At 42.1% G+C, this 18,590-nt stretch overlaps 1 protein-coding gene across 1 annotated transcript in view; it reads left to right on the top strand.

Annotated features, from left to right (window-relative positions):
• Positions 1–11,470, top strand: part of LOC115108192 (AT-rich interactive domain-containing protein 3A-like) — a 40,725-nt gene extending 29,255 nt beyond the window's left edge. Inside the window, exons 4-9 of the mRNA XM_029632255.2 lie at positions 1,972–2,044; positions 3,439–3,622; positions 4,356–4,603; positions 4,980–5,264; positions 7,943–8,032; positions 8,211–11,470. Coding sequence (XP_029488115.1) covers positions 1,972–2,044; positions 3,439–3,622; positions 4,356–4,603; positions 4,980–5,264; positions 7,943–8,032; positions 8,211–8,347 — 1,017 coding nt within the window. The 3' untranslated portion in view covers positions 8,348–11,470. The remainder of the gene's footprint in view (positions 1–1,971; positions 2,045–3,438; positions 3,623–4,355; positions 4,604–4,979; positions 5,265–7,942; positions 8,033–8,210) is intronic.
• Positions 11,471–18,590: the final 7,120 nt, after the last annotated feature.

The raw sequence follows: 18,590 nt of genomic DNA on the forward strand, positions 1-18,590 counted from the left end.
CCTCATTATCTATTTTGTGAAGTGCAGCAGTCCCTCCTGCAGCAAAGCATTCCCCCACCCCACTTCGGCTTGCAAGCCTCCCCCTTTTCCTCCAAACATAACGATGGTCATTATGGCCAAACAGTTCTATTTTTGTTTCATCAGACCAGAGGACATTTCTCCAAAAAGTACGATCTTTGTCCCCATGTGCAGTTGCAAACCGTAGTCTGGCTCGTTTTCTTATGGCAGTTTTGGAGCAGTGGCTTCTTCCTAGCTGAGCGGCCTTTCAGGTTATGTCGATATAGGACTCGTTTTACTGTGGATACAGATGCTTTTGTACCTGTTTCCTCCAGCATCTTCACAAGGTCCTTTGCTGTTGTTCTGGGATTGATTTGCACTTTTCGCACCAAAGTACGTTAATCTCTAGGAGACAGAACACGTCTCCTTCCTGAGCGGTATGATGGCTGCATGGTCCCATGGTGTTTATACTTGCATACTATTGTTTGTACAGATTAACACGGTATCTTCAGGCATTTGGAAATTGCTCCCACGGATGAACCAGACTTGTGGAGGTCTATGATTTTTTTTCTAAGGTCTTGACTGATTTCTTTTGATTTTCCCATGATGTTAAGCAGAGACACTGAGTTTGAAGGTAGGCCTTGAAATACATCAACAGGTACATCTCCAATTGACTCAAATTATGTCAATTAGCCCATCAGAAGCTTCTAAAGCCATGACAACATTTTCTGGAATTTTCCAAGCTGTTTAAAGGCACAGTCAACTTAGTGTATCTAAACTTCTGACCCACTGGAATTGTGATACAGTGAATTATAAGTGAAATAATCTGTCTAACCAATTGTTGGAAAATTACTTGTGTCATGCACAAAGTAGATGTCCTAACCGACTTGCCAAAACTATAGTTTGTTAACAAGAAATTTGTGGAGAGGTTGAAAAACAAGTTTTTACACCTAAGTGTATGTTAACTTCCGCCTTCAACTGTAGATGCTCTGTGGCAAACATATATGCCCTCTTGTTTATGTTTGCTGTAACTTATGTGAACTGATTTTGTCCAGACAGTTCTATTGTCAAGGCGATTATCTTTTCCCAGGCAGGTTAGGCCTATCTCAGGAGCCTACAGTAGGAATGCTGGCAGAGCAGACCGGTGTGGATTGGATAGAAGGAAAAGGAAGAACACAGCGGTTGCTCTGTGGAGGAGGTGGAGGGAGGCATGGGGGGAGATCTATTACAAACTTGTGAGAGAGAGAGAAAGAGCGAGAGAGACTGAGGGGAGCCATTTTGAAGATTTATGGCACGGCACTCCTCGAAATGCAGGCATCCTGTAATTAAGACTTGCCTTGCCTCCAGCCCTACATTACCGCTCTCTCTGCCTAATCATCCAGCCCCCCATCCCTCTGATAATAAGATCTTACGGCAGCATGGCGTCACTAATGAGCGCTAAATGCCACAAAGAGAATGGCCTGTTTGTGGTTACACAGCAAGAGCCTGAAAAAAGCCCTCCCAAACCAGGGTAGAGTTTTACATTGTGTGCTCTGGCCGAACTGTAATGATGAAGAACCTTGTGCAGCAGGTATATATATCATTTCTTTCACCTCAGGTATACATTTGTTTTGTTAACTGCACATTTGTTTGACATTCTAGCCGGTCAAAAGATACTCTTCGCACCAGCGAGTGTGAATCAATCTTCATACCGCAATTGAAGTTGCCTCAATAGCCCACTGTGTTCCCCTGAGCATGTGATCCACTTTTACTGTTAACTTTCACTGAGCTTTCCGGAGCTCTCAGCTATAGCAGCAGGGCCACATCAGGTTTTCATCAGACTGGGCCTCCTCTCTCGACTTGATGGCATTCTAAGGCTGAGGCTCCATCCTCCATTTTGGGGCAATAATGGCTCTCAACCCCCGTTGGTAATCTGCTCCCAGTTGTAACTTGTTTCATCTCTTCCCCCCTCCCCTCTTCTCATCTCCTCAACAGCTCTATGAACTAGATGGCGACCCCAAGAGAAAAGAGTTTCTGGATGACCTATTCAGCTTCATGCAAAAGAGAGGTGAGGGAGTGTCGTATGTGCCAGAGAGTGCAGTACCTTTCTGTCCCTCTATCTAGCAGAGCCACATCAATGCCAATAACTGCCATGACTCGATGGAGACTGGAAGGCTGTATTGTTTGCCTTGGTGGATTAGTACTGGGAGGCAATGTTCTGTTCTCTAGCCCAGTGGTTCACAACTCCAGTCCTCAAGTACCCCCAACAGTACACATTTTGATCGTAGCCCGAGACAAGCACACCTGATTCAACTCAAAAGGGTTTGATGATTAGTTGAATCGGGTGTGTTTGTCCAGGGCGACAATCAAAATGTGTACTGTTTGGTGTACTTGTGGACTGGAGTTGGGAAACACTGCTCTATAACCCCCTGTCCCTCCCCCTTCATTGACATACGAAACACCACTCTCAGCTTTCACCTCCATGGGCGGATCGTTATTCATTTGGAGATGATTGCCAAGCCCTCACTGTTCCCAGCGCGTCTAAAAGTAGAGCGTACACAAGAGTGCATGTATTGAGTTAGGAATGTATTTATGCATATGTTTAGGCTCCAGAGTTTGTATGTTGCTCCGTTCAGTTATGGTGTTTGGTTTGGTTCAGCATTCCAAGTGTGAATTGCTGCCTCAGAACATGGCAATTCCACACACGCATATTTTATTAATCGTAGTCAGACTGTATCTACAAAACAATGCAGAGAAAGATCATGGAGAGTAGTCAGCAGTCACATTGTGGGTTCATGTGGTGTTTTTATTCAAGCATTTCAAACAGCACAGTACATTGTATAATGTTGATACACAAATGAGTTCTACTTTGGAAATATGAGGCCAACATGTTGAATGTAATAACAATAAACATAAATAAACGTCAAGATAGTCAGTGTGGAAAATCCAGTATTGGAGGTTTACAGTATGTTTGCTCTCAAACAAATGTATGGGCGGGTCTGCGTGCATAGTTTCTCTAATAATTGGACACTGCCCTCTAGGGACAATATAGGGAATTGACAAAAGACTGAAAGGAGTATCTTCTTTTTCCCCCCAATAGCTTTCTTAATTGTTCAAGAAGATGTCACGTATTTGAAAGGATAATAAGACCCAATACCATAACAAGAATAAAACCGACATGGCATTGACAATGTATTATTTATTGAAGTAATGTGTGCTCAGAAAAGGTGTGACACTCTGTAGGAAAACAATACCCTCTCCCTATTAGACCATGACATTTCTGTCACCAAAGCCACGCCCATTGAATGTAGTTATTGTACTCCTGAAGCGTACAAACCGTTTCAAACGACTAGAAAGCTTTCTCAGTTCACACTCAGTTCCATAGTGACGTATCAAAAGAGAAACCTAGCAAAAGAGTATGGCATAACCACTGGCAGTGAGTTGTCTTTTCCCTGTCTCCAGGAACCCCTGTGAACAGGATCCCCATCATGGCCAAGCAGGTCCTGGACCTGTACATGCTGTACCAGCTGGTGACAGAGAAGGGAGGCCTGGTGGAGGTCATCAACAAGAAGCTGTGGAGAGAGATCACTAAAGGACTCAACCTTCCTACCTCAATTACCAGTGCTGCCTTTACTCTCAGGACACAGTGAGTACCAGGGGTTGGAACCAAAATAAACATAGTAAATGTTTATATCGTTTCTTTCTGATCGTTTTTTAAACCTCTGAAATCAACTTTTTGTCTCCTCCTCCACCCGCTCCTACCACCCGCAAAATTTCAATCGCATCTCGCACCCTACACTTGTCTGCCCAAGGCAACATTAAATGACTTCAATCAGTGCGGATAGAGCAGCTCGCTCTGGAGCGGGCAAGCTATTTACATGTTCATCCATTCTTCTCTAATAAAAAATCTCTCTAATTTCTGAACCCCACTTGTACGTCTGTAGGCTACAGTAGACTATACTTTGGAGGGGGAGTTAGCCTACACGCACACTCACTGGCTAAGATGTTCAGCTAGCAGGTAGACACTGGAATAAGTGATTGAAAGTGAGTGCTTTGCATGGGCGTTTTGTTGCGTTTTTTTGTGGGACTGAAAAAAAATGCTGTAACGTAAACTAATGTTATTATCCTGTTCCCATGCTTTTAAAATAACCGTTCTGTTCTGGAACAGTGTAATTCACTTTCGTTCTCGGTTCTGTTCCTCTAAATGTATTATTTTCTGGTTTTCTGTTCCGTTCCCTGAACCAGTTCCAACCCCTGGTGAACACACACACACACAATTTGTAAACTTGTTTCAAGGTATACTTACTCATCCATTGTAATAGTGTTTTTCACATGATTTCAAAATGTTCCTAATACCAACTGAAATTACGTTATCACAGATACATGAAGTACCTGTACCCATATGAATGTGACAAGAGGAGCCTCAGCAACCCCAATGAGCTCCAGGCAGCTATCGACAGTAACCGGCGGGAGGGCCGCCGGCAGAGCTTCGGCAGCTCCCTCTTCACCTACTCCCCCAATGGGACCCCCACCATGCTGTCCTCCCCCAAGATGTCCATGCAGAACATGGGGATGAACGTGGCCACCAACGGAGCATCTCTCACTCCCATCCAGAAAATCAAGAAAGGTGTTGTTGGAGAGCAACGGGTTTTGCTCAGATATCTTTAGAGGACAATTATGCTGCATTGAAATGAGGAAGTTTGTTTTATTTTATTTAAATTCTTCTTTCGGTTCATTCATATTATTCAGATTGAGGTGAACAGTAAACCATAACACGAACACAACCCCAAAGTGTTGGGTGCGTTCATACAGATTACCACAGAACAGTTGAAGTGAACAGTAACCCATAACACGAACACAACCCCAAAGTGTTGGGTGGGTTCATACAGATTACCACAGAACAGTTGAAGTGAACAGTAACCCATAGCGTCACACATTTGATTTGAAATGCCAACACATCCAACACTACTATCCTGTTCCAAACTTCTCCGTTTCCCCTGCAGACGATGAGGGCGGTCAGCCCCTGTCCGGCGTGGGCCGCATGTCTGGGCATCCTCTGGCGGGTCACTCGGTGGCAGTGGTGCAGGCGGCAGCGGCCCAGGCAGCCATGGCAGCCCAGGTAGCGGCTCTGGAGCAGCTGAGGGACAGACTGGAGGCGGGCGAGCCCCCGGAGAAGAAGATGGCTCTGTCTGCTGAGGAGCACCAGCGACTGCTGCAGAGAGCACTGCAGCACAACCTGCTGGCTATGACCGCCCAGATGCCCATGAACATCCGCATCAACAACCAAGGTAAAGAATGTTTCAATTTTAGATGCACTTTAAATAAGTTTTGATTTGAAGGTAGCAATATTGGGCCACCATTGCAGCCAATCAGTAAAATAACATATGTCGTTAATAACCACACAGTGTGTTGTGAAATTTGTGAATGAATTGTAATGTTTTAAAATGGTATAAATTGCCTTAATTTTGCTGGACCCCAGGAAGAGTAGCTGCTTTGGCAGCAGCTAATGGGGATCCATAGTAAATACAAATCCAGCATTGATTCCCAAACCTTTTTACATTGTGACCTAGCTAATGAAGGCCTTTCAATTTCTCCTTGACAACCACCACATTAGACAAAACTGTATCTCTAAGCCACAACCCAGTCTTTAGCTACAACCCAGGGACTGGCCACACAACCCATTTGTGGTTCTCAACCCATCATCTGAGAAAACACTGGTCTACAGTAGAGTCCTGAAAGGGGATTTATGTCATGTAGATCAGGCCTCCTGTTCTTAAGCAAAATTGTCGATCTTGAACTGGCCATGTCAAACAATTGCGTATATTGACCCCTTTTGCACAAACAATGTTCCCCAGCAGCATACAGACTCTATACGTAGGGGATTCAACAGCCAAACTTTCTTATCCTCTTATCAGTGTCTAGTAAAAGTACAGAATGCTGGGGAATTTTCCTTGACATTTTGTTGTTTTTGTTCAAATGAATGAGTACTATTTCATGGAAATGCCTTAAAGCTATGTAGCTTTTCCCCCCTCAACTCTTCTCTTATGTGTTTTCTGTCTATTTAACAGTAGTTTGCAAGTCTACACAGACACTTATGAGGTTGTGTGTGTGTCTGTGCTTCAGTAGTAGGGTTGTGTTTTCATGGTTGCTCAGACGTTTGGTTGTTCAGGCTGTTTGTATGTATAGTTCAGCAAGGCAGTTTACATAATAGAGATAGTATGTAAATGTTAGGTTGTTCAGTGACTTTGTTTAATATATTAGGTTGTTCCGTTTGTTAAGGTTGTTCACGTAGTTAGTTTATTCAGATATCAATTTGTACGTGTTAGATTGTTTAATGAATTAGTTTGTTTATAAATGAGGTTGTGCAGTTAGTTAGTTTACAGTGCTTTCAGAAAGTATTCCTGCCCCTTGACTTATTCCAAATTGTTGTTACTTCCTGAATTCAAAATGTATTTAAAAAAAAGAATTCTCACCCATCTACACACAATACCCCATAATGACTAAGTGAAAACCTGTTTTTAGAAATGTTAGCAAATTTTGAAATGAAATACAGTATCTAATTTACAATTACTATTCACACCTCTGAGTAAATACTTTGTAGATTCACCTTTGGCAGCAATTACAGCTGTGAGTCTTTCTGGGTAAGTTTCTAAGAGCTTCCCACACCTGGATTGTGCAACATTTTCCATTGTTCCTTTCAAAAGTCTTCAAGCTCTCTCAAATCTGTTTTGGATCATTCCTAGACCACCATTTTCAGGTCTTGCCATAGATTTTCAAGTAGATTGAAGTTAAAACTGTAACTCGGCCACTCAGGAACATTCACTGTCTTCTTAGTAAGCAACTCCAGTGTAGAGTTGGCCTTGTGTTTTAGGTTATTGACCTGCTGAAAAGTGAATTAATCTCTGGGTGTCTGGTGGAAAGCAGACTGAACCAGGTTCTCTAGGATTTTGCCTATGCTTAGCTCCATTCCGTTTATTTTTTATCCTGAAACTCCCTAGTCCTTAACGATTACAAGCATATTCATAACATGATGCAGACACCACTATGCTTGAACATATGGAGAATGATACTCAGTAATGTGTTGTATTGGGATTTGCCCCAAACATAACTTTTAATTGCTTTGACACATATTTTTTTGCAGTATTACTTTAGTGCCTTGTTGCAAACAGGATGCATGTTTTGTAGTATTTGTTTTCTTTACAGGCTTCCTTCTTTTCACTCTGTTAATTAAGTTAGTAATGTGGAGTAACTACAATGTTGTTCATCCATCCTCAGTTTCCTGTATCACAGCCATTAAATTCTGTAACGGTTTTAAAGTCATGGTGAAATCCCTGAGTGGTTTCCTTCCTCTCCGGCAACTGAGTTAGGAAGGACACCTGTATCTTTGTAGTGACTGGGTGTATTGATACACCATCCAAAGTGCAATTAATAACTTCACCACATATAATTGTACATATCATTTAAGGATATTTACCCATTAACATTTTTAACATACCCATTGATTCTTGAATAATATAACATATAAATGCATCATGAGCTTAGTTTAACTGTCATACCCCATCAACCTGAAATATAAGCATGTTTTACTCCAATGTTTGTAAACAAGTATCCTGTTTTCCGAAAATCGTCAGTCCACATGTCAAGTGTAATTGCGCCATTGTATTTGCCTAAGTTCTCTCGCAACTCCACGACCACCCTCCAGCAGATTGGTAAACAAAATGAATGTAAACAAACACTATATAGCCTCAAAACATGGCTAAACTATCATTTTGACATGGATGGTCTGTCCTTGCATCCATATCGGTGTCTATGAATTTGAGAGGGGTTATGTTTCTCCAGCCCCATCCTTCAGCTTTTTACGGAAACAGGGGCAGGGGAAAACGCTTTGTTGTTTCAACTGCTGATTGCTGCTTTAAACATCACCTATGAATGCTGTGTACGTTACATGCTGTGTGTGTTTTCTCAGGTGGCCGGCAGGACTCCGCTCTCAATCTCACCACAAATGGCATGAGCAGCATCAGTATGTCAGTGGAGCTCAACGGAGTCATGTACACCGGTGAGTCACCAGTCAGTCAACGACACTCTTGTGTTACTACAACTGTCATTCCTGACCTGTTGCAACTCACAACATTGGACCTTTTGTAGGTCAGGAAAACACAAGTTGAACTTTCAACTTGCTATCTTTTTGCAATGACATAAATGTTACTTTAAGTCTGTTTTTTGTGTTCATTCAGGTATGCTTTTTGCTCAGGCAGCAGGGTCAGCCTCTTCAGGCCCCTCTGGATCATCAAGTAACAACAAAGCCCCTGGTGGGCGCAGTGGATCCCAGCCGCTCCCCTACACACCTACCTCAATCAACCCATCATCTTAACAACTCTGAACCCTTCACTTTTTGATGCCAAAACTAAAGCCAAAAAAAGCCCTACCAAATTTTCTAAATAGCCTATGCCAAAAAAAAACATATACAGGAAAACACAAACTAAAACTCTGTGTACTACAAGTGGTCTATCTCAGGTTCTCTCATATCTTCTCTCCTCTTCTGTTCTTTAGCCAAAATAAGTTTGAATAACCCAACAAAGAGCCAGTATATGATTACGATATATGCACAGCATGTGAATAATTTATTTCTACATAAATGCAGTGATTATCTAAGAACAAATAAAAATAATAGGTTGGAAGGGTAATGCACTGTTTACACGTAACACAGCTACTGACTCACAATTAAACTTATTTTATTTTTAACATTATTATTCTCATCTTTATTATTATTATTATTATCATCATCATCACTAACAATATAGTTATTGCAAAAAATATATATTTGGATTCTATAAAGTAGAACATTTTAAATATATTCTATTTTAAGTAGAAACGCTTTAAAGATTTTATTTCTTCAGGGCATAACAAAGTAACATTGTGACCTCATGTTATAGAAAACCTCTACATTTGCATAAGCAGTCGCACACAAATCAATCTTTGCTGAGATTGTTTATTAATTGTACCTCAGACACAGGTTCACAAGTCTCTGTGGTCACGATGCAAGATCATTTAATTTTTTTTCCTGGTGGAAGTCAACAGGAATTGTTAATGCTCATTGGGACTTATATGTGCAGACATGTTGGTTTTTCTCAGGTGTCTGCCAGCTTGCTGTGAAACAATCACTTTGTATTTCACTGCTTTACGTTTCTGTCATAGTTACAAACTATACAACTGTATTTGCTGGTTTGAGTGTTTGTTTCGTTTATGACCCGTTTAAACCATTTGTTTTTTATTTTTATAATGTAGTTTTCTATCCGGTTGTCTCATCAATTACCCAGGGTCCTCTGTACTTTTATAAGTAGAGGGATCATCTTCACTCTAAAGTTAAGCTGCTCTTTTGGATGTCCTTACTTACAGCTTATAGTAGGGGATTGATGGGTGCAGGAATTCTTAGCTCTGCAATAGTGCTGCTTTAAAACAGAGGTTTGGGGTTGAAGTAGCTTTACTTAGGTGCTTGAAATCATGTCTTAAAAGCACCTACACATTGATATGACATCATCGTAACAACAAAGCGTTTATGAATTTAGGTACGTGCTTGCATTTACGTAGGGCTGCTTATGTAAAGGATTGGGGTGGAAACAGCCAATCAATTCCTGTCTTTGGGTCAGCACTGCTCTTCAAATTGACCTTTTGACCTCCTTGTCCCCAAGGCAACAACTGAGCATCTGGTCATTAAGAAAAGTATCTATTTTTATCAGATATCCATCGATTTGCAGCGCTCAGAAATATTTGCATTTTAACCGCTAAGGTACCACAGCTACTACGAAGGTTGTTTCTGCATCTTCAAGAAACTGCATGGATTCACACTCTTTTCGAGTTCAGAATCCTCAGTGAGGGTGGAGTTTTGAGTTCATTGTAGCGACAATCAGGAGATGTTACAACATTGTATACCTCGTGTGTTCTGTTTTTCCACAATGAAGCCCCTCTACCTCAAAGACTATGATTAGACTATATCTCTTGTAAGATCATTACACAGTACCTTAATGAAGTAGTATATTGCGGTTATATCTTAAAGTGTGATATATTATGCTGCGTTTCATGACTTGGGTCTATACTGTACAATGTATTGACAGAGATAAGAGATTGTAGTTGGATTGTGGTCAGGGAATTCAGCTTTTGATAAATAATGGTTGGAAGGATAGATTATTGCAGACAATCATATTAAACCTTTAATCTTTCCTCTATCATAGCTGATGATAATTACTTTGGATTTTTTTGGCAACATGCAATGGAGACCAGGGACGCCTCAGTCAGGAATACTTATTTTATTACTCTGGGATGCTGCCCCCTAGTGGACTTCTTTGTTACAGTGCACAATCATACGTTTCAGGGATGGATATGGTTGTTTTTTGGGGCCCCTATAGCTAGCGTACAGAAGTGTTCTCTTGAAAAAAATGACTTGCCTTTCCCCTGTTGATATTTGATTGCAAGCCCCCCCCCCCCTCCATTTCTTCATCTCAACCAAAGTTAAGAGACTTAGTTATTTCTAATCAGAATCATTCCATGAATTTTCAGCCTTGATATGAGATTTACCACTTGCTTGAACTATTTGTTTGGTAGATAGTGTATCGCAGGGACAACCAAAACATATGTGGAGATTAAATCAAATGAAATGTTATGATAAAATATCTGCTGTAATTGCAAGATGCCTTATGCTGTGACAATTCTTCTATGAATGAACCTGTATAGGTAACACTTCTGAAAAGGCTTTGGATGGCTGTAGATATGAGTTACTTTGTTTTCACGTTTTAGTTCTTTCTTTAACAAATATGATATAGAAACTTAGCACAGAGATTACACGATGACATGTATCATAATATTAATAATAACAGTCATAATATGAATGACGATAATAGTATTGTGAGATTTGGGGAAGCACTAGGTTGACATACCGGCTTTGGTTTTGTTAACTATTTTGTTTTCATGTACAGTACTTGGAAATTCAGAGTATAAATGAGGCTTTTTGTCTTTTACTTCTCAGGAATATACTTCTACCTCCAGTTTTGCAGATGTATCCCTGCTAGGGCTAAAGTTGGTGGGTGCACAAAGGGTCGCACTCTTCATTGGTGTTCTAGTTGGTTTTTCAGCTTTCAACTACTTCTTATAGATACAGGCACAAAAGTATTTTTTAATCTGTTCTGTACACGTGTGCAATTTTTTTTCTCCATTATTTTCCATGATGAACCTTTCCACTGAATGGGATGCTTCCCAAAATATGAGGAAACAAGTGAAGATGAAGTGTGGCATGTTGTGCCTCTTTAATAACCAGTTATTAGTATGGTGTAGTGCCCAAATAACAGATCGTCAACAACATGCTTTTTAGAATGTGTGACCTCTAATGCTTTTAACCATTTACTGAGGGGTGACGAACTATTCTTGCATATTTAATCAATATGTGTTTGTGTGAATGTTTTATTGGGGATTTTAATAAATATCACTTTTTCCTAGAATGTCAGCTGAGGTGTTACGTGCTGTTCTTGTCAACACAAATATACAGTACCAGTCAAAAGTTTAGGGTTTTTATTTGTACTATTTGTACTATTTTCTACATTGTAGAATAATAGTGAAGACATCAAAACTATGTAATAACACATGGAATCATGTAGTAATCAAAAAAGTGTTAAACAAATCTAAATATATTTGAGATTCTATAAAGTAGCCACCCATTGCCTTGATGACAGCTTTACACACTCTTGGCATTCTCTCAACCAGCTTCAGCTGGAATGCTTTTCCAACAGTCTTGAAGGAGTTCCCACATGTGCTGAGCACTTGTTGGCTGCTTTTCCTTCACTCTGCGGTCCAACTCATCCTAAACCATCACAATTGGGTTGAGGTTGGGTGATTGTGGAGGCCAGGTCATCTGATGCAGCACTCCATCACTCTCCTTCTTGGTCTAATAGCCCTTACACAGTCTGGAGGCGTGTTGGGTCATTGTCCTGTTGAAAAACAAACAATAGTGGGACTAAGCGCAAACCAGATGGGATGGCGTATCACTGCAGAATGCTGTGGTTTCCATGCTGGTTAAGTGTGCATTGAATGCTAAATAAACCACCGACAGTGTTACCAGCAAAGCACCCCCACACCATCACACTTCCTCCATGCTCCATGCACGGTGGGAACCACACATGCGGAGATCATCCGTTCACCTACTCTGCGTCTCACAAAGACACAGTGGTTGGAACCAAAATCTCAAATTTGGACTCATCGGACCAAAGGACAGATTTCCACCGGTCTAATGTCCATTGCTCGTGGTTCATGGCCCAAGCAAGTCTCTTCTTATTATTGGTGTCCTTTTAGTAGTGGTTTCTTTGCAGCATTTTGATGATGAAGGCCTGATTTCACGCAGTCTGAACAGTTGATGTTAAGATGTGTCTGTTACTTGAAATCTGAAGCATTTATTTGGGCTGCATTTTCTGAGCCTGGTAATTCTAATGAACTTATCCTCTGCAGAAGATGTAACTCTGGGTCTTCCTTTCTTGTGGTGGTCCTCATGAGAGCCAGTCATCACAGAGCTGGATGGTTTTTGCGACTGCACTTGAAGAAACTTTCCAGATTGACTGACCTTCATGTCCTAAAGTAATGAACTGTCATTTCTCTTTGCTTATTTGAGCTGTTCTTGCCATACCAAATAGAGCCATCTTCTGTATACCACCCCTCCCTTGTCACAACACAACTGATTGGCTCAAACATATTAAGAAGGAAAGAAATTCCACAAATGAACTTTTAACAAGGTACACCTGTTAATTGAAATGCATTCCAGGTGACTACCTCTTAAAGCTGGTTGAGATAATGCCAAAAGTGTGCAAAGCTGTCAAGGCAAAGGGTGACTACTTTGATAAATCTCAAATAGAAAATATATTTTGATTTAACAATTTCTGGGTTACTACATGATTCCATGTGTGTTATTTCATAAATTTGATGTCTTCGCTATTATTCTACAATGTGGGAAATAGTAAAAATAAAGAAAAACCCTGTAATGAGTAGGTGTGTCCACACTTTTGACTGGTACTGTAGTTTATGAAAGTTCAATCTGGAAGGCTGGTCTGAATGGCTTGTCACTTAATTCATCTTAGTAAACACAATTCACATTGCTTCCTATGTCACTCATCAGCATAGTAGGTGTTTATATGCTAATGATTACATCGTTACCTCATGCAAAGCAGGTATCCTTATGGATGCTGCATGTTGCAGTTGGTCGGAAGCAACTGCAGCGACTTGAAGGCGATTTCATCAAAACCAAGGCAACTTCAAAAACTGCATGACTTTTGATCACATGATTTTTGTAAAGTTCATGCAGTCGACATGCAAGTCAGCCAATTTTTATATCCATATTGCAACACACTTTAAAAGTCGGTGACCAACGTTGGTCAATGTCTTGACAAAAGTGATCCTCTCTAATGCGCCCGTTGACTCGGGTTGTTTCTGAACCACCACCCATTGATTACAAGTGCAGCGTTACAAGGGTTGTCACTAGTTACCACAGCCACTTTCTGGTCTTCATTTAAGGTTAGCAGTGTTTACTCATCTCATATGAATATACTGTATTCTAATCTACTGTATTTTAGCCAATGCCACTCCGACATTGCTCGTCCTAATATTTATATATTTTTTAATTCCATTATTTTACTTTTAGATGCGTGTATTCTTGTGAATTGTTAGATATTACTGCACTGTTGGAGCTAGGAACACAAGCATTTCACTACACCCGCAATAACATCTGCTAAATATGTGTATGTGACCGATAAAATTGTATTTGACTTGTCAAACCCCAAACCCCAGTCGTCACTGGCCTGATCTGCTTGGTCTGTTTTGCAAGGGCTCCCAGTTGTCTTGCGACGATGCGCTTCTTGGTTTAGAAACTATGTGGGCCTGTTCAAGCGGATCACTTTTGGAAATAGAATTAGTACAATTATTTGCCTCAGTGTGTTGCATGAATAAAAATGGTCCGATTTGTGACTGCATAAACTTTACAAGGTCATGCAGTCAACTACAAGTTTCTGCAGTTGCTCTTCACCAACTTCATCCTGCAGCCATCGGCTCCATTGTGGGAGGCTCTATATATATCTAATACATTGTCAACCAATCATTAGGGTGTTTTTGTTCGACCCACACGATGACGGAAACAGCAACCAACTTTGGTATAATTCATACAGTGGCTAGAAATTAATGTGATATTTAAGGCTCACTGATTATACAATGTACACACATGATTTCAGTTTGAGTGTGTGATATGGGGTTTGGAGACATGTTTACTTCCACATCATATATATTTTTTATATACAGTGCCTTGCAAAAGTATTCGGCCCCCTTGAACTTTGCGACCTTTTGCCACATTTCAGGCTTCAAACATAAAGATATAAAACTGTATTTTTTGTGAAGAATCAACAACAAGTGGGACACAATCATGAAGTGGAACGACATTTATTGGATATTTCAAACTTTTTTAACAAATCAAAAACTGAAAAATTGGGCGTGCAAAATTATTCAGCCCCCTTAAGTTAATACTTTGTAGCGCCATCTTTTGCTGCGATTACAGCTGTAAGTCGCTTGGGGTATGTCTCTATCAGTTTTGCACATCGAGAGACTGACATTTTTTCCCATTCCTCCTTGCAAAACAGCTCGAGCTCAGTGAGGTTGGATGGAGAGCATTTGTGAACAGCAGTTTTCAGTTCTTTCCACAGATTCTCGATTGGATTCAGGTCTGGACTTTGACTTGGCCATTCTAACACCTGGATATGTTTATTTTTGAACCATTCCATTGTAGATTTTGCTTTATGTTTTGGATCATTGTCTTGTTGGAAGACAAATCTCCGTCCCAGTCTCAGGTCTTTTGCAGACTCCATCAGGTTTTCTTCCAGAATGGTCCTGTATGTGGCTCCATCCATCTTCCCATCAATTTTAACCATCTTCCCTGTCCCTGCTGAAGAAAAGCAGGCCCAAACCACGATGCTGCCACCACCATGTTTGACAGTGGGGATGGTGTGTTCAGGGTGTTGCTTTTATGCCAAACATAACGTTTTGCATTGTTGCCAAAAAGTTCCATTTTGGTTTCATCTGACCAGAGCACCTTCTTCCACATGTTTGGTGTGTCTCCCAGGTGGCTTGTGGCAAACTTTAAACAACACTTTTTATGGATATCTTTAAGAAATGGCTTTCTTCTTGCCACTCTTCCATAAAGGCCAGATTTGTGCAATATACAACTGATTGTTGTCCTATGGACAGAGTCTCCCACCTCAGCTGTAGATCTCTGCAGTTCATCCAGAGTGATCATGGGCCTCTTGGCTGCATCTCTGATCAGTTTTCTCCTTGTATGAGCTGAAAGTTTAGAGGGACGGCCAGGTCTTGGTAGATTTGCAGTGGTCTGATACTCCTTCCATTTCAATATTATCGCTTGCACAGTGCTCCTTGGGATGTTTAAAGCTTGGGAAATCTTTTTGTATCCAAATCCGGCTTTAAACTTCTTCACAACAGTATCTCGGACCTGCCTGGTGTGTTCCTTGTTCTTCATGATGCTCTCTGCGCTTTTAACGGACCTCTGAGACTATCACAGTGCAGGTGCATTTATACGGAGACTTGATTACACACAGGTGGATTGTATTTATCATCATTAGTCATTTAGGTCAACATTGGATCATTCAGAGATCCTCACTGAACTTCTGGAGAGAGTTTGCTGCACTGAAAGTAAAGGGGCTGAATAATTTTGCACGCCCAATTTTTCAGTTTTTGATTTGTTAAAAAGTTTGAAATATCCAATAAATGTCGTTCCACTTCATGATTGTGTCCCACTTGTTGTTGATTCTTCACAAAACAATACAGTTTTATATCTTTATGTTTGAAGCCTGAAATGTGGCAAAAGGTCGCAAAGTTCAAGGGGGCCGAATAATTTCGCAAGGCACTGTATAAACAATGGCAACACTGCCATGTTAATCTGAGCTTTGCTGTTGGAAAACCACATTAGTATCCGACTTTTGGCTGTCGCAGATGCACATCCCCCGACTTCACTCCTCGACTTTCATCTTGTCAGTTGGTGTAGCCTTACCATTCAAAAGCGCCCTGTGTTAACAAGGCAACTCACCATCTTAAGTCCTCCTTCGCATTTACTGGATTGGTTGAACAGTGCAGAAGAGTACCTCCCCCGACAGTTTTTTCCCCCTTCTCGTCAAAGACCAGTGTGGAGCACAGCTGTCAAACTCATTCCAGGAAGGGCAGAGTGGCTGCGGGCTTTTGCACCTCCCTTGTACTTGATTGATGAATAAAGGTCACTAATTAGTAAGGAACTCCCCACACATGGTTGTCTAGGACTTAATTGAAAATAAAAAACAAAAACCTGTAGACCCTAGGCAGTCCATTGAATGAGCTTGGCACCCCTGCTGTAGGGGATCTAGCTCTGTGAAAAGGTTACGCACATGCGGTTCTATGAGCTATGGACTATGCTAGTCATTCAATGGGATATCCTTCCGCCTGGCGGCAGGATGAGTCGTGATATTAATATCAGAGTAATTCCGTGTCGCGGGTGTGATGCGCGTGCCCCAACCCCTTATAAATACCTGGGCGCATAGCATCACTTCCTCCAGACTCTTTCCGAGGCTACAAGGGAACCGACATCTGGACTAGCATAGTCCCTAGCTCATAGAACCGTGGTTACGTGAGTAACCTTTGTTCTATTTCACTTGAGGGTCTATGCTAGTCATCATCTGGCAGACGCACATGTCAGACAGAGCAGTGCCCAGGAGTTGGCAACGTTACCACAGACTATGGGACTGGGAAACCAGCTAGGCTTGCAGGATAATGTCTACAGTCCAATGTGAAAACCGTTGTTTTGAGAGGCTTGCCTCTCTATCGCCAAAGCACACAAACAGCTGATCACAGCGACGGATCACCTTAGTCCGCTCCACGTACATGTTTAGGGATTTCACAGGACAAAGAGCGCATCCATCAACATCATTAACCCCAGTGGGCATGGAGGTGGATAAGGCTGTTAGCACCATTTCCCTGTCCACGTGATAAGGCAGGATTAGGCCGCAGTGCAACACATTCCTGGGGCTCCCGAGGGGCGTAGCGGTCTAAGGCATGGCATCTCAGTGCAAGAGGCATCACAGCAGTCCCTGGTTCGAATCCAGGCTGGTCACATCTGGCCCGCGATTGGGAGTCCCATAGGACGGCGCACAATTGGCCCAGCGTTGTCCGGGTTTGGCCAGGGTAGGCCAAATAAGAATTTGTTCTTAACTGACTTGCCTAGTTAAATAAAGGTTCAACCAAAAAATGTAAAACACAAATTATAACACTAACAGATAAAGCATTGGGCTAGCCAATCCTCTTGGTAGAGGCGATGGTCACCAGAAACACAGTCTTAAGAAGAGGTTTCAAGTCTATAGTGTCTTAAGGGTCAAAGTGAGGTCTAGATAGTACTCCAAGAACCAGATCCAAATCCCATTTGGGAACCGAGGAGGCTCTTTAGGCGCGTAATCGACAGACTCCCTTAAGAAACCTTGCCATGAGCGGATGGCTGTCAAGTGGGCCCTCTTGCTCTTCATCATGACATGCTTAAATGACTGCTGCGTACACCTTAAGTGTGGATGCAGCCCTGCCAGCATTGAACAAACACCTCAAGAACTGGACCGCAGTTTTTATGCCGCAAGATTCTGGAGCAAGCCGCTGCTCCTCACACCACTGGCAGAACATGTGCCACATTGTGTCATAGGTTGACATGGTACACGGGTTCCTGGCAGTCTGTACGATGTTAACAACAGAGGGCTCAAGATGTAAACCAGACCATTTTCGCTGTTCAGCGGCCAAGCCCACAGCTGCAGGCCGGAGGGATTCGGATGCCGCAATGTGCCCCCCCCCCCGCCTGTTACAATAGGCCCGGCCTCCGAAGTAGTTCCCATGCTGTCCCCGCTAGGAGTGACAGTATTGTTCTGAACCAGTGGCGTTATGGCCATCTCGGGGCAATCAGAATGACCTGGTGACCCATTTCCCTGATTCTGTCCATTATCGATGGAATCAGCCACTGGTGGGCCAGGGCATCTAGGCCAAGTTGGGGGGGTGGACATCGTGAACCAGAGGGGGCACTGTGTGTTCCTCTCTCTTTTGTTCTTATTTTTACCCCCTTTATCTCACCCAATTTCGTGATATCCAATTGGTTGTTACGATCTTGTCTCATCGCTGCAACTCCTCAATGGGCTCGTGAGAGGCGAAGGTCGAGTCATGCATCCTCTGAAACATGACCCACCAAGCCGCTCTGCATCTTAACACCTGCTTGCGTAACCCGGAAGCCAGCCGCACCAATGTGTCAGAGGAAACACTGTTCAACTGGTGACTGAAGTCAGCTTGCAGGTGCCTGACCTGCCACAAGTAGTCGCTAGAGCGCGAGAGCCAAGGAAAGCCCCCCGGCCAAACCCTCCCCTAAACCGGACGACACTGGGCCAATTGTGTGCCGCCCTATGGGACTCACTATTCGGCAAAGAGCAAGCATCGCTCAAAATGGAGTATACTCAACACATTCAACAAAAAACTCACCTATAGTCTTCACATCCACTTCTCGCTCACCTGCGTAGCTGAGGGATGAAAAGAGG

This window comes from Oncorhynchus nerka, linkage group LG24, assembly GCF_034236695.1.
Source record: "Oncorhynchus nerka isolate Pitt River linkage group LG24, Oner_Uvic_2.0, whole genome shotgun sequence".
Lineage (NCBI taxonomy): Eukaryota > Metazoa > Chordata > Actinopteri > Salmoniformes > Salmonidae > Oncorhynchus > Oncorhynchus nerka.